Raw genomic sequence first — 14,245 nt, forward strand, 5'->3', positions numbered from 1 at the left:
TGGGGCTCAGAAAATGCTGTTGGGAATCTGTTACCTTATACATAAATCATTCGAACTTTGTCATATGATCTCAGCCAGCCGCTTAATCATAACACTGCCATCCATTACTCTAAGAGTAGAAGTGATAATGAGCTCTAACCTTTCACAAGAAAAATCACTTATATTTAGTGGGATCAATTTGGAAGATTTCATCCTCAGGGCTGCCAATAGCTCAGGCGCGATTGAATCCTCCTGGGCTTGAATGTATTTGAGGCGACGTCTTAGTTCAACGTGGTGGGTTTTTTTTCTGATCAACCTGTTACTCCTTCCTGTTATTTTTTGTGCCAGGCATCAAATTCATCTCCGTCCCCTCTCGCTGCAGCGACATCGTTTGTTTAGACTACTTCATCATCAGCGGTCACGTTGACAAGAAAATCCGCCTGTGGGATTCTAGGTAAGGGGGTCTGCGAGAGTCTCTGGGTTGGCGAGGGATCGTTGAGTGGAGCCAACCATAGAAAACCCATCAAAATTCAACTCCCAGTGATAAGGAACTAACTTTCGTTTCTATGGCGCCTTTCGCACCCACTCACTTATGTCCCAAAGTGCTTTACAGCCACTTGAGGTCTCGTCACTTGTGATGTCGGAAATGTAGCAGCCAGTTTGCACACAGCAAACTCTCACAAACAGCAATGTGATAACCACCAGAGCAACTGTTTACCAGTGGGCTCACTTAGATCGGAAGTAGAGTCATACTAACTCAAAGCGTTAGCTCTGTTTCTCTCCCCACAGATGCTGCCAGACCTGCTAAGTTTTTCCAGCACTTTCTGTTTTGGTTTATTGTTTTCCAGGTGCTGTTTGTTGGTTAAGGAATAAATATTGGCACTAGGGGGAGAACTCTGCTGCTCTTCTTCAGATCAGTGGTCATGGGATTATTTATGTCCACCTGACAGGGCCTTGGCTTAAAGTCTCATCTGAGAGACAGTAACTCCGGCAGTTCTGCACTCCCTCAGTACTGCACTGGAGCCCAAATGATGTGCTCAGGTCTCTGGAGTGGGACTTGAACCTACAACCTTCTCACTCTGAGGCAAGAGTGCTACCCAGGAAGCCATGGCTCAACACGGGCCTGCTCTTGGTTTCCTGCCCTTTCAGCTCTCTTGCCTGCACCCTTTTGGCTCTCGAGAGACCCTTTTTACTTTTCAACTGTTCCGCAGTCCCCAATCCGTTAACTCCCCTTCCCCTCCCGCTCAATGTCCTGCATTCCCTTGAGTTTAGAATACTGAGATAAGTTCTGTTCAGGGTGTTGAAAATATTGATTGGTCTCGGTAAGGTGGACACAGGCAAACTATTTCCTCTGATGACCAATCGAGAACAAGGGAGTCAGAGCCAAGCCATTCTGGGGACAGCGTGTAGAACCCGGAAGCATAAAGGGGTGGGGGAAATCTGAAACTCTCTCCCCCCGCCCCCAAACGCTAGATGCTGGGGGGACAATAGGAACGATCAAGACTGATATGGATAGAGTTTTGTTGGTAAAAATGCTGAAGGACCTAGAGCAGAGTTGCTTAAATGTTGAGTTGAGAGGCAGATCAGCCATGACCTGATTGAACGATGGGACAGATTCTGGGGGTGGGTGGGTGGGTGGGCGGGTGCTGAATGGTTACAATAATGTCAATTTTCACCTCTCTCCAAATCTGCTGACATCATGGGCGCATGATACTTCCCCACGCTGCGGACACGCATCTTTGTCTCTTAAAAATTATCAGGCAGGATTTTACCTTCCCCTGCCAACGGGTTTGTAGATCGGGAGTGACTGTAAACTCTTTTGGGGTGGCTCTCCCATCAGGCTCCCGCCCACCCTGACCTCTCCGCAATTTTTACGCTGGACCGGGTGAGGCCTAGGCCAGCCTGCCCACCCTGGCCCCAGTGGAGGCCCTCAGGTGGCCAATTATTGACCACTTCAGGGCAGTTTCCCGACCAGCCTCGGTTTTGGGTCTGGCGAGAGGAGTTTAGGAGCAGGGGGGGGATGTCCCAAAAATAACTCTGTTCAAGCCTCGGGTGGGATGGAGGGTTGGGGGAGGGGTTGCGGTACCTCCATGAGCGGCCTCTTTTTAACACCAGGCATTCCCCACCCCCCTCCCCCACAAAGGAACCATATTGTCCAGCAACTCTCTGAGGCAGGGCTTCCTCCTGAGTGAGGGGCAGAAGACCCCCACCTCCAGCCAATTAACGCTTGCTGGGCAGGCAGTATCGGCGGGGATGTGTTCTCCACAGACTCACTGGGATGGCGGGAAGTGAAACTCCACCATTATGAAAATCCAGGCCATTGAGCTGAAAATTCTGCATCTTTGTTTTCAACCCCCTCCATGGCCTCACCCCTCCCCTATCTCTGAAATCTCCTCCAGCCCTACCACCCTCTGAGATATCTGCGCTCCTTTAATTCTCGCCTCTTGTGCACCCCTAATTTTACCTGAAGGCACCACTGGCGTCCGTGCCTTCAGCTGCCTGGGCCCCAAGATCTGGAGTTCCCTCCCTTAACCCCTCTGCCCCTCTACCTCGCTGCCCCTCTACCTCGCTTTCCTCCTTTAAGACACCCCTTAAAGCCCACCTCTTTGGCCAAGCTTTTGGCCACCTGACCTAACATCTCCTTATGTGGCTTGGGGTCAAATTTTGTTTGACAATTGCTCCTGTGATGCACCTTGGGATGCTTTGCCGGTTATCGGTGCTATATAAATGCAAGCTGTTGTTGTTTGTTGCTCCCTAGGGCGGGAATGAAGACCAATGAGATATCGCTGCAGGGAAAGGTGACATCTTTAGACATTAACTCTGACTGGACCCAGCTACTGAGCTGTTCCCGTGACGACCTGCTGAACGTGACAGACCTGCGGATGAATGAGATCAGGCAAGAACTCAGGTACAGTCAGCGGGAAGGCTAGGAATTGCGAGGCACGGCCCTATTTTTTGATTTTGTTTTTGCGTTTAGAAGTTGCCAAGAGATTTGGAGGGGGTTTGAGGAGGAGATTTATTCGGGTTAACGACCCCCGGGGGCTTTGTTCTGAGGTGCACAAGGGACTTCCTGAGCCTTTCTCAATTCTGTTTATTCCAGAGCCGAAGGGTTCAAGTGTGGAGCTGACTGGACCAAGGCAATCTTCAGGTGAGCCTCAATGCTGCATTGCACTTGGCACCAATTCTGATGGCTGTTTATCGAGTTGCTTTGGCAATGCTGTCGGACTGCTGTTGTGAAAAAAATGTCAGTCAGATCCAGGCTACGGCTTTCCTGATCTGAAGAAGGACATTATTGACTTTTTTGAGGGGGACAGAGAAGAGAGGAAGAGCTATCTGCAGTCGCAGCTTTGAGAGAAAATGATGAATGTTTGGCTTGTGTTGATCTAAAGACGTTGTATTTATGTAGCGCCTTCTATCACCTCAGGATCTCTTAAAATGATTTAAGCCAATGCAATACCTTTTTTTTGAAGTGCAGTCACCGTTTTGTTAATGCAGGAAACTCAGCTGCCAATCTGTGCACAGCAAGCTCCCAGAAGCAAATGACCAGACAATCCGTTTTGAGAATCGCTGAAAGAGAGACTTTACTTTTTGCCGAAGCTTTTCGTCTTGCACTCAACAGGGCTATTCACAAAAAAAAATACCAACGTCAGGGAAACAACATATTTATACTGTATGAGAAGAGAATGCTGATTGGTAGAGGCGCTGTCATGGAGAGTGCACCAATTGATAGTGGCCGACAGTTAACTGCCAAGCAGTGTTTGAAATTTTGAACCAGGCGGCTTGACTCTGATTGGTCAAAACATTGCCCTGAGAAATGAACCAGCGAATGGCTGTCACTTATTTTGTTTAGCTGAAACAGGCACAATGTGTGTACGCGTCCTTTCTGTCTGCAAAGAACAGGGCCCTGTGTATTCATATATGTAGCTTCCAGTGCACACAGGTGCACCACACTGCGATACCGACTGACTATCTTAAATTAGTTGTCAACGTAATTCTTAGCCCATTGAGGATTATTTAGCAAATGTTGTCCAGTCACGGAATCACATCTAATGTCATCGTTTGGCAAATGTCAATCTAATGATTTCTTGCGAATTGTCCTGGGTGTTGTGCACGATGAAAAAGCTTTGACCAAAAAAAGTCTCTTTTTCAGCACAAGAGCTGTATTACCAAACGCCGAAAATCTGTTTTAGTGATGTTGGTTGAGGGCCTGGAAACTGGGGAGGACTCCCCTGTTCTTCCTCAAAACAGCACTGTAGGATGTTCTGACACGGCGGGCAGGACCTCGATTTAACATCTTATCTGAAACATGACACCTCTGACAGTGCAGCACTCCCTCAACATTGACCCTCTGACAGTGCAGCACTCCTTCATTACTGACCCTCTGACAGTGCAGCACTCCCTCAGTACTGACCCTCTGACAGTGCAGCACTCCCTCAGTACTGACCCTCTGACAGTGCAGCACTCCCTCAACACTGACCCTCTGACAGTGCAGCACTCCCTCAACACTGACCCTCTGACAGTGCAGCACTCCCTCAGTACTGACCCTCCAACAGTGCAGCACTCCCTCAGTACTGACACTCCGACATTGCAGCACTCCCTCAGTACTGACCCTCAGACATTCAGACCCTCGGACCCTTGACATTCAGTGGCATTGACATCACTGAATCCCCCACTATCAACATCCTGGGGGTTACTATTGACCAGATACTGAACTGGACTAGCCGTATAAATACTGTGGCTACAAGAGCAGGTCAGAGGCTAGGAATCCTGCAGTGAGTAACTCACCTCCTGACTCCCCAAAGCCTGTCCATCATCTACAAAACACAAGTCAGGAGTGTGATGGAATACTCCCCACTTGCCCGGATGAGTGCAGCTCCCACAACACTCAAGAAGCTTGACACCATCCAGGACAAAGCAGCCCACTTAATAGGCACCCCAACCACAAACATTCACTTCCTCCACCCACCGATGCACAGTAGCAGCAGGGTGTACCATCTACAAATTGCATTGCAGCAACTCACCAAGGCTCCTTAGACAGCACCTTCCAAACCCATGACCACTACCAGCCAGAAGGAGAAGGGGAGCAGATACATGGGAACACCACCACCAGGAAGTTCCCCTCCAAGTCACTCACCATCCTGACTTGGATATATATCGCCGTTCCTTCACTGTCGCTGGGTCAAAATCCTGGAACAGCACTGTGGGTGTACATACACCACATGGACTGCAGCGGTTCAAGAAGTCAGCTCACCACCACCTTCTCAAGGGCAATTAGGGATGGGCAATAAATGCTGGCCCAGCCAGCGACGCCCACATCCCATGAATGAATTTTTTTAAAAGTGCAATGCTCCCTCAGTACTGATCCTCTGACAGTGCAGCGCTCCCTCAGTACTGACCCTCCATCAGCACTCCCTCAGTACTGACCCCCTGACAGTGCAGTGCTCTCTCAGTACTGACCCTCTGACAGTGCAGCACTCCCTCAGTACTGACCCTCTGACAGTGCAGCACTCCCTCAGTACTGACCCTCCGACAGTGCAGCACTCCCTCAGCACTGACCCTCTGACAGTGCAGCATTCCCTCAGTACTGACCCTCTGACAGTGCAGCGCTCTCTCAGTACTGACCCTCCGACAGTGCAGCACTCCCTCAGCACTGACCCTCTGACAGTGCAGCACTCCCTCAGTACTGACCCTCCGACAGTGCAGCATTCCCTCAGCACTGACCCTCTGACAGTGCAGCACTCCCTCAGTACTGACCCTCCGACAGTGCAGCACTCCCTCAGCACTGACCCTCTGACAGTGCAGCACTCCCTCAGTACTGACCCTCCGACAGTGCAGCATTCCCTCAGCACCGACCCTCTGACAGTGCAGCACTCCCTCAGTACTGACCCACTGACAGTGCAGCACTCCCTCAGTACTGACCCTCCGACAGTACAGCACTCCCTCAGTACTGACCCTCCGACAGTGCAGCACTCCCTCAGTACTAATCCTCCATCAGCACTCCCTGCACTGGGAGTATCAGCCTAGATTATTGCGTTCAGAGTTGTGGAGTGGGACTTGAACCCACAAGCCTGTGACTCAGGGCTGGAGTTTCTGGCCCCGCCCACCACTGGGGTGATCCGGTCATGTCGAAATTCAGTGGACCTTTGGCTGGGCGGCCACGACGTGTGTGGAGAATCCCGGCCACAGGGGTCATGTTCCACACGAGCCTCCTCCCACCCCATCTTCGTCTCCCCCATCAATGTATCCTTCTATTCCTTTCTCCCTTACGTTTATCCATCAACCCACTTAAATATATCTACACTATTCACCTCAACCATTCCCTATGGTAGCGAGTTCCACATTCTCACCCAGTGTCTGGGTAAAGAAGTTGCTCCTGAATTCCCGATTGGATTTATTAGTCACCATCTTATATTCATAGAAACTAGAAACTAGGAGCAGGAGTAGGCCATTCGGCCCTTCGAGTCTTCTCCGCCATTCATTATGATCATGGCTGATCATCCAACTCAATAGCCTGCTCCCATCGAAACATAGAAACTAGGAGCAGGAGTATTCATGATCCCTAGTTTCTGCTCTCTGCTGCAAATGGAAAGATCTTCTCCACATCTATCAATCCATTTTGATATTTTAAAGACCTTTATTGGTTCACCCCACAGCCTTCACTTTTCAAGAGAGCCCCAGCCTGGTCAATCTTTCCTCAGAGTTATATTCTCAGATTTGGTGTAATCCTTCTCCAGCGCTCGACATCTTTATTGTAACATGGAGGCCAGACGGTGCACATGCGCCAAATGTATTCCAACCATGGTTAAGTTTCAACATAACTTCCCTGCTTTTCAATTCCGTTCACCTCAAAATGAACTTCAGTGTGTGGTTTGTACTTTTTAAATTCTTTCAAGGGATGTGGGTGTCGCTGGCTGGGCCAGCATTTATTGCCCATCCCTAATTGCCCCTTGAGAAGGTGGTGGTGAGCTGCCTTCTTGAGCCGCTGCAGTCCATGTGGTGTAGGTACACCCACAGTGCTGTTAGGGAGGGAGTTCCAGGATTTTGACCCTGTGACAGTGAAGGAATGGCGATATATTTCCAAGTCAGGATGGTGAGTGGCTTGGAGGGGAACTTCCAGGTGGTGGTGTTCCCATCTATCTGCTGCCCTTGTCCTTCTAAGTGGTGGTGGCCGTGGGTTTGGTAGGTGCTGTTGAAGGAGCCTTGGTGAGTTCCTGCAGTGCATCTTGTAGATGGTACACACACTGCTGCTACTGTGTGTCGTTGGTGGAGGGAGTGAATGTTTGTGGATGGGGTGTCAATCAAGCGGGGCTGCTTTGTCCTGGACGGTGTCGAGCTTCTTGAGTGTTGTGGGATCTGCACTCATCCAGGCAAGTGGGGAGTATTCCATCACACTCCTGACTTGTGCCTTGTAGATGGTGGACAGGTTTTGGGGAGTCAGGAAGTGAGTTACTCTCCACAGGATTCCTAGCCCCTAACCTGCTCTTGTAGCCACAGTATTTATATGGCTACTCCAGTTCAGTTTCTGGTCAATGGTAACGCCCAGGATGTTGACAGTGGGGGGATTCAGTGATGGTAATGCCATTGAATGTCAAGGGACGTTGGTTATATTCTCTCTTGTTGGAGATAGTCATTGCCTGATACTTAGATGGCGTCAGTGTTACTTTTATTACCTTTTATGGCTCTTTAAACCTTGTGTTGCTACTATTTAGTAATTTGTTAAATTAATCTGCGACGGTACTGGGCAGTTGTCTTGGGTCACAGGCACAGAATGTGTCAGCGAATCTCCCTTGGTGAGTGTAACCTTCCCCTTATTTAAAAAACCTGCTTAGTAGATGTGCGGAAATTGGAGTTGGATTCTCCACATTCATTTCACCGTTTACAACAGTGGCAGGCTGCCAGATCTCATCCATTTGGCTTCTGTTCTGGGTCCCTGAGGTGAAATAAATGGTTTAACGCACAGCAGTAACCTTTCTCAGCACTGAGTCACTCTCCCCCTCGCTTGGCACGGACTGATATTTTCTTTTCAAAGTCTTCCTGGGGTTTGCCAACTCCCTCCTGGATTTCCCTGCAGACTAATCTCCAGGACACTGCCGGCAAGGTAAAAACACCCAGGAGAGAAAAACCCCCAACACACAAAGGATTTGGCTTTATTTTTACTTTTTTATGCCTTTTATTTCATTTCTGGTTGTTGTTTTTTTCATTGATTAACCATAAAAGTACAGGGGCCAGAGAAAACTGGCTGCTTTGCGAACGGTTAAAATTAACCCGCCTGGGTCCAGCGACCCTGATCTTGATTGGGGTGGTTTTGGTGATCAGGAGCTTGGAGGGTTTTAATTGGGGATCTTGGAAGGGCAGATCCCTGCCCAACAGGGAGGATGATTGACAGAAGAGGCCGTTGGCCAGGAGCAGGGAAGGGAGCCTGTACCTGGGGTAATGAGACTATGCTGGAGCGGGGGAGTGGGGGTGGGGAGAGTGGGTGGGGAATGGCGAGACTGTGGAAGGCGTGGTCGGAGCCGATGGTTGTAGAGTCATTCACGACACAGGAGGAGGCCATTCGGCCATTGAGCCCATGCCGGCCGCCCATGGAACATTCCAGTCAGTCCCATTCCCCCAGCTCTATCCCTGCAGGTTTATTTCCCACAAGCGCCCATCCAATTCCCTCTTGAAATCACCCATCGTCCCTGCTTCCACCCACCTCGTGGGCGAGTTCCAGATCATTACCACTCGCTGTGTAAAAAGGTACTTCCTTAAGGCCCAAAACCTTAAAACTGTGCCCGCGAGTCCTTGGACCAGCAGTGAACAGGAACAGCTTTTCTTTGTCTATCTTTCTAAACCTGTCATCATCTTGTCCCCCTCCATCAAATCTCCCCTCAATCTCCTTTGCTCCAAGGAGAACAACCCCAGCTTCTCCATTACATCATTATAATCAGCATCAAACTAGAAAGAAAAACATTCATTTCTCTAGTGCCTTTCACATCCCCAGAACTCCCCAAACTGCTTTACAGCCAATGAAGTGTTTTTTGTAGTGCAGTCGCTGTGCAGCCAATCAGTACTGACCCTCTGACAGTGCAGCGCTCCCTCAGTACTGACCCTCTGACAGTGCAGCACTCCCTCAGTACTGACCCTCTGACAGTGCAGCACTCCCTCAGTACTGACCCTCTGACAGTGCAGCACTCCCTCAGTGCTGACCCTCCGACAGTGCAGCATTCCCTCAGTACTGACCCTCTGACAGTGCAGCACTCCCCCAGTGCTGACCCTCCGACAGTGCAGCACTCCCTCAGTACGGACCCTCTGACAGAGCAGCACTCCCTCAGTACTGACCCTCTGACAGAGCAGCACCCCCTCAGTACGGACCCTCCGACAGTGCAGCACTCCCTCAGTACTGACCCTCCGACAGTGCAGCATTCCCTCAGTACTGACCCTCTGACAGTGCAGCGCTCCCTCAGTACGGACCCTCCGACAGTGCAGCACTCCCTCAGTACTGACCCTCTGACAGTGCAGCACTTTCTCAGTACTGACCCTCTGACAGAGCAGCACCCCCTCAGTACGGACCCTCCGACAGTGCAGCACTCCCTCAGTACTGACCCTCCGACAGTGCAGCATTCCCTCAGTACTGACCCTCAGACAGTGCAGAACCCCCTCAGTACGGACCCTCTGACAGTGCAGCACTCCCTCAGTACGGACCCTCTGACAGTGCAGCACTCCCTCAGTACTGACCCTCTGACAGAGCAGCACACCCTCAGTGCTGACCCTCCGACAGTGCAGCACCCCCTCAGTACGGACCCTCTGACAGTGCAGCACTCCCTCAGTACTGACCCTCCGACAGTGCAGCACCCCCTCAGTACGGACCCTCTGATAGAGCAGCACTCCCTCAGTACTGGTGCTGGGAGTGTCAGTCTGGATTATGGGGCTCATGTCACTTGTGTGGGAGGCGGTGGTGTGACCTACTCACTCAGAGGCGTGCATGCAGAGGTGGAGGAAGATGCAGAAAGATGGGGGTGTGGGCCGGGGTGTTCATACTAAGGCAATCCTTCGAATTTACGCTCTCTCGAGCGCCTGCGCACACCGGCCTGGAGGAAGGCGATAATGGACTTGTCCTTTTCTGCTCTTTCAGCCCCGATGGGCGCTATGCCATTGCAGGATCGTCTGACGGAGTTCTCTACGTCTGGGACACCCTCACTGGGAAATTGGAGACTTCCTTGGTCGGGCAACACAGGTATGTGGAGAGAGTGCACGCTGAGCGTTCGAGTCCTGACCTAGTGTCTCTACTTGCATGAGTGTTTGGGGAGTGAAATGAATTCTGTGCCTTACAGGGATGCTGGCACCAAAACAACAATCGTGGCTGATCTGATAACCCTCCACTTTCCTGCCTTTTCCCCGTAACTCTTGATTCCCTTACTGATTAAAAGTCTGTCTAAGCGCACGCTGCCGTCAGTCCCCGGCTACCGCACAATTGAGCAACACCGTGCATGAATTTCAGTGCGGGTGAGATGTCAGGTATGTCGGCCGAATATCCCAATGATTGGTCGATTGAATCAAACAGCATGTTTGTTCGGCTATTTGTAGTACGCAGAGTACAGACCCCACTCAACCAGCCCACGTTTGTAAAACCTAAAACACTGTTAGATGTGATTCTGTGATTGGACAGCACTTGCTGAACAATTCTGAGTGCGCTAACGGCTACACTAAGAAGCAATTTAAGATAATCAGTCACACTCGTAATGTGGCTCATTTACACGTGCTAGAAGTGACACACGTTCAAACACAAGGACCCCTCCTCTGCAAACAAAAGGAATATGTTCAAGTCTTGCACCTTTTTTGAAATCCCTGGAAGTTTGGGGAGCCAGTAGTTCCCTGTTGCTCTTCTAACGGCAACACCTTAGCCAATCAGAGTCAACTTGCCAACCAGCAAGCACCCTTTTCTCCTGTAGTATAAATTGTTGTGATTGTTTGAAGTTTGGCATTCTTGTACTTGCCCTGATGAAAAGATGAAAAGCTCCGGCAACATGTCTCTCTTTTCAGCGATTATTCAAGTTCTGTACTACCAAGCGACTGGCAGTTTAGAGTCTCATTCCTGATTGCTGGTCAGCAATTTTTCCTGAAAATCCTGTGGTCATTGGATGGAGACAAAACATGGATGTCTTTCTCTCTATGTAGAAACAGCCAGACAACAGAGACAGAGTGTCTGCCTGGGTAATGTTGGCCAGAACATGTGGAGTCAACACGGGCTGATTATTACAATGCTTCCCTCGCTGGCTTCCTAACTCTCAGTCTCCCTAAGATTGAGCTCATGCAGGCCTCTGCTACTTGTATCTTCACGCACACCAATATCCGTTCACCCATCTTCCCTGTGCTCACTGATCCGTATTGGCTCCCGGTCCGGCAATGCTTCGGTTTTAAAATTCCCTTCCTTGCATTCAAATCCCTCCCCTCCCTGTCTCTGTAATCTCCTCCACCCCTACAACCCTCCACAATCTCTGCACTCCTCCAATTCTGCCCTCTTGAGCATCCCCGATTTTAATGGCTCTACCATTGGCGGCCGTGCCTTCAGTTGCCTGGGATTCCCTCCCTCAACCTCTCCGCCTCCACCTCCTTCTTTAAGGTGACCCTCAAAACCTCTTTAACCAAGCTTTTGATCGGCCTTAATAGCTCCTCCAGTGACTTGATCTTTAAATTTTGTCATCCCTGGGATGTTTCCCACTGTTAAAGGTGCTATGTAAAGTTGTTGTTGGTCCCTCTGAGGAAGGCGGTGGGGACATCTGGAGAACACACGAGGCTGGATCGGCTCCCTCGCTGACCCTGGGAACAGAGGTGAACAGGGCCCAAACGTTACTATCCCGGCCGGCGCGGTGACTTCCCAACCCCGTCCCTGATGCCCGCCCGTGTTGGCCGACAGGGGTTTGGAGCCCAGGGAAAGGCTGCCCGCCCTCATGAGGTGGTCAGCCAATGGTTACTTTAGGCAAGTTTAGGAGGCCGTGTGGGATTTTTCCATTCATCCTCCAGTTTCCTGCTGGGACTGGAGGCGGATTAACTGCCTGGAAGCGATCACACAGTGGCAGGCCGGGGTGGGGTGGGGTGGGGGTTGGGAGTTGAGGCCTGCACTCCAGGTAGGCCTACAGGCCCTGCCTACCCACCCAGCTGGAAGTACTGCTAAAGGCCACCCTAAAGTGGGGCTCGCCTCACTCCTCCACAGTGGGGGCCTGGCTGTTTTCTGTATTTCTTTTTTAATGAAGTTTTTATGAATTGGCTGACAGACCCTCCCTGTTAGTTGCCTGCAGCCGGGCCCTGAGGCTGGAAGGCCTCTGATTGGGCCTCCAGTGCCACTTTCAATTGGACAGGGGAAGCTGCCTCCCTGCCAATCGCAGGCTACCCTGGTCAAAATTTCCAATGAGTGACTCTTTCTCCCACCTTGGGGGTGGGAGCGAGGGGTGGGGGAAATGGGAAGGCCACAGTTCGGAGTTCCGGAAAAAGCAGGACTGCCAACTCGTAGATGTCCACAGCACAGAGGGAGGCCATTCGGCCCATCGTGTCCGCAGTCAACAAAGATCTGACTGCACTAATCCCATTTTCCAGCGCTTGGCCCATAGCCCTGGAGGCTATGGCAAAGCAAGTGAATATCTAAATACTTCTTAAATGTTATGAGAGTTTCTGACTCAACCACCCTTTCAGGCAGTGAGTTCCAGGCTCCCACCACCCTCTGGGTGAAAAAATATCTCCTCAACTCCCTTCTTAGCCTTCTACCTCTTACCTTAAATCTATGCCCCCTGGTTATTGACCCCTCTACTAATAGAAAAAGTGCCTTCCTATCCACCCTATCTATGTCCCTCATAATCTTATACACCTCAGGTCCCCTTTCAACCTTTGCTGCTCCAAGGAAAACAACCCCATCCTATCCAATCTTTCCTCATAGCTCAAACCCTCCAGCCCAGGCAGCATCCTGGTAAATCTCCTCCGCACCCTCTCCAGTGCAATCACATCCTTCCTATAATGTGGTGGCCAGAACTACACGCAGTGCTCCAGCTGTGCTCTAACAAGTGTTTTGTACATTTCCTGTGATTAAATGAATTCCTGGAGGTTTCATCACCTGCCTTGCCTCTGCCCTCCAGCCATTAGTCGGCCAACACGTCCATCCTTGTGACGCACTGCCCTCCTACACCGCTTGGAAAGCAAAAAACACTCATTACCCAACTGGATGATGTTTGACTGTCAGCCCAAACAGTCTTCCCCACCACCCCCATTTTCAATATTTTTACATCTGGTAAAGAGAAACGCTCAAACAAAATGACAAAATCAATCATCTTTCGTGCACGGGATGATTTTTCTCCAGGGTGGCACACAGCAGTGTCCTGGAGATTGATCTTCAATTCCTGGAGATTCCAGGCCAATCCTGGAGGGTTGGCAACCCTGGGAAGAAGTCCCAGCACTGGATTCCCACCCCTGGTCAGGCAAAGATCCTGACCGCCCCCACCACCCCACCACCACCCAACAACCACCACCACCCAACCACCGCCCACCCCGTCCCATGAAATCTGTGCCTTTAATGATTGAACCTTCACAAATTCAACCCCCGCTCCCACGCACACTCCATCTGCACCCCCCCCCCCCCCCCCCCCCCCCCCCCACTGTTAAAACCTTCTTATTGCTCCTCAGGAATAACTTGCATTCTCTCTCTCTCTCTCACTTTCTAGATCATCCATTAATGCAGTTTCCTGGTCTTTATCGGGAGAGTACGTGGTGAGTGTGGACCGATCGAAGATGGCCAATCTCTGGGCCGACTGCTGACCTGGCCGCAGTGGCGATGACCTTTGACCACCATTGGAGCAGCGGGCATCAGCACCGCCCCCCCCAAAGAAAAACGTCAAGTGTGCCAATGCTTGGGTTCTAGAAACTTAATTTTCTAAACAGGGGATTATTTTCATTGACAACGCCCCCCCTGACCTACTACCCCCACTTTATTTCCAAGGCGAGGGGTACGCAAAACGTGCAACGAAGACCGAACAAGGAGAAAGCGGCCTTGTTACCTCCCGGGCGGGATGAGGGAGTTTATCTCGTGTCTTATCCAACACATCGTCCTGCACTTCTCACAGAGAGAGAGAACAACTTGGACAACCCAAATCGGTGACCAGAAAGCCCCCCCCACAAGGCCAGAGTTAAATCCGGACCGTTACCTCCACAGCTGAGGCTGTTCTGGATTCTCAACGATGGGTGGTGGGGGGTGGAGGGAACATGAGAAGGGAATTAGCCCAGATTATCCTCCACAACTGGT

The 14,245-nt window shown here is 50.8% G+C and overlaps 2 protein-coding genes across 2 annotated transcripts in view; both read left to right on the forward strand.

The window, feature by feature from the left end:
- LOC144682549 (autophagy-related protein 16-1-like) overlaps positions 1–13,820 on the forward strand; it is an 87,211-nt gene extending 73,391 nt beyond the window's left edge. The window contains exons 14-18 of the mRNA XM_078544980.1: positions 328–433; positions 2,738–2,887; positions 3,080–3,127; positions 10,094–10,195; positions 13,668–13,820. Coding sequence (XP_078401106.1) covers positions 328–433; positions 2,738–2,887; positions 3,080–3,127; positions 10,094–10,195; positions 13,668–13,761 — 500 coding nt within the window. The 3' untranslated portion in view covers positions 13,762–13,820. The remainder of the gene's footprint in view (positions 1–327; positions 434–2,737; positions 2,888–3,079; positions 3,128–10,093; positions 10,196–13,667) is intronic.
- The window catches only part of LOC144682565 (BTB/POZ domain-containing protein KCTD14-like), a 1,380,231-nt gene continuing 1,373,026 nt past the window's right edge, over positions 7,041–14,245 (forward strand). The window contains exon 1 of the mRNA XM_078545011.1: positions 7,041–7,069. Within this exon, the coding sequence (XP_078401137.1) occupies positions 7,043–7,069 (27 nt within the window). The 5' untranslated portion in view covers positions 7,041–7,042. The remainder of the gene's footprint in view (positions 7,070–14,245) is intronic.

The sequence above is a fragment of the Cetorhinus maximus genome, chromosome 7 (genome assembly GCF_964194155.1).
Source record: "Cetorhinus maximus chromosome 7, sCetMax3.hap1.1, whole genome shotgun sequence".
Lineage (NCBI taxonomy): Eukaryota > Metazoa > Chordata > Chondrichthyes > Lamniformes > Cetorhinidae > Cetorhinus > Cetorhinus maximus.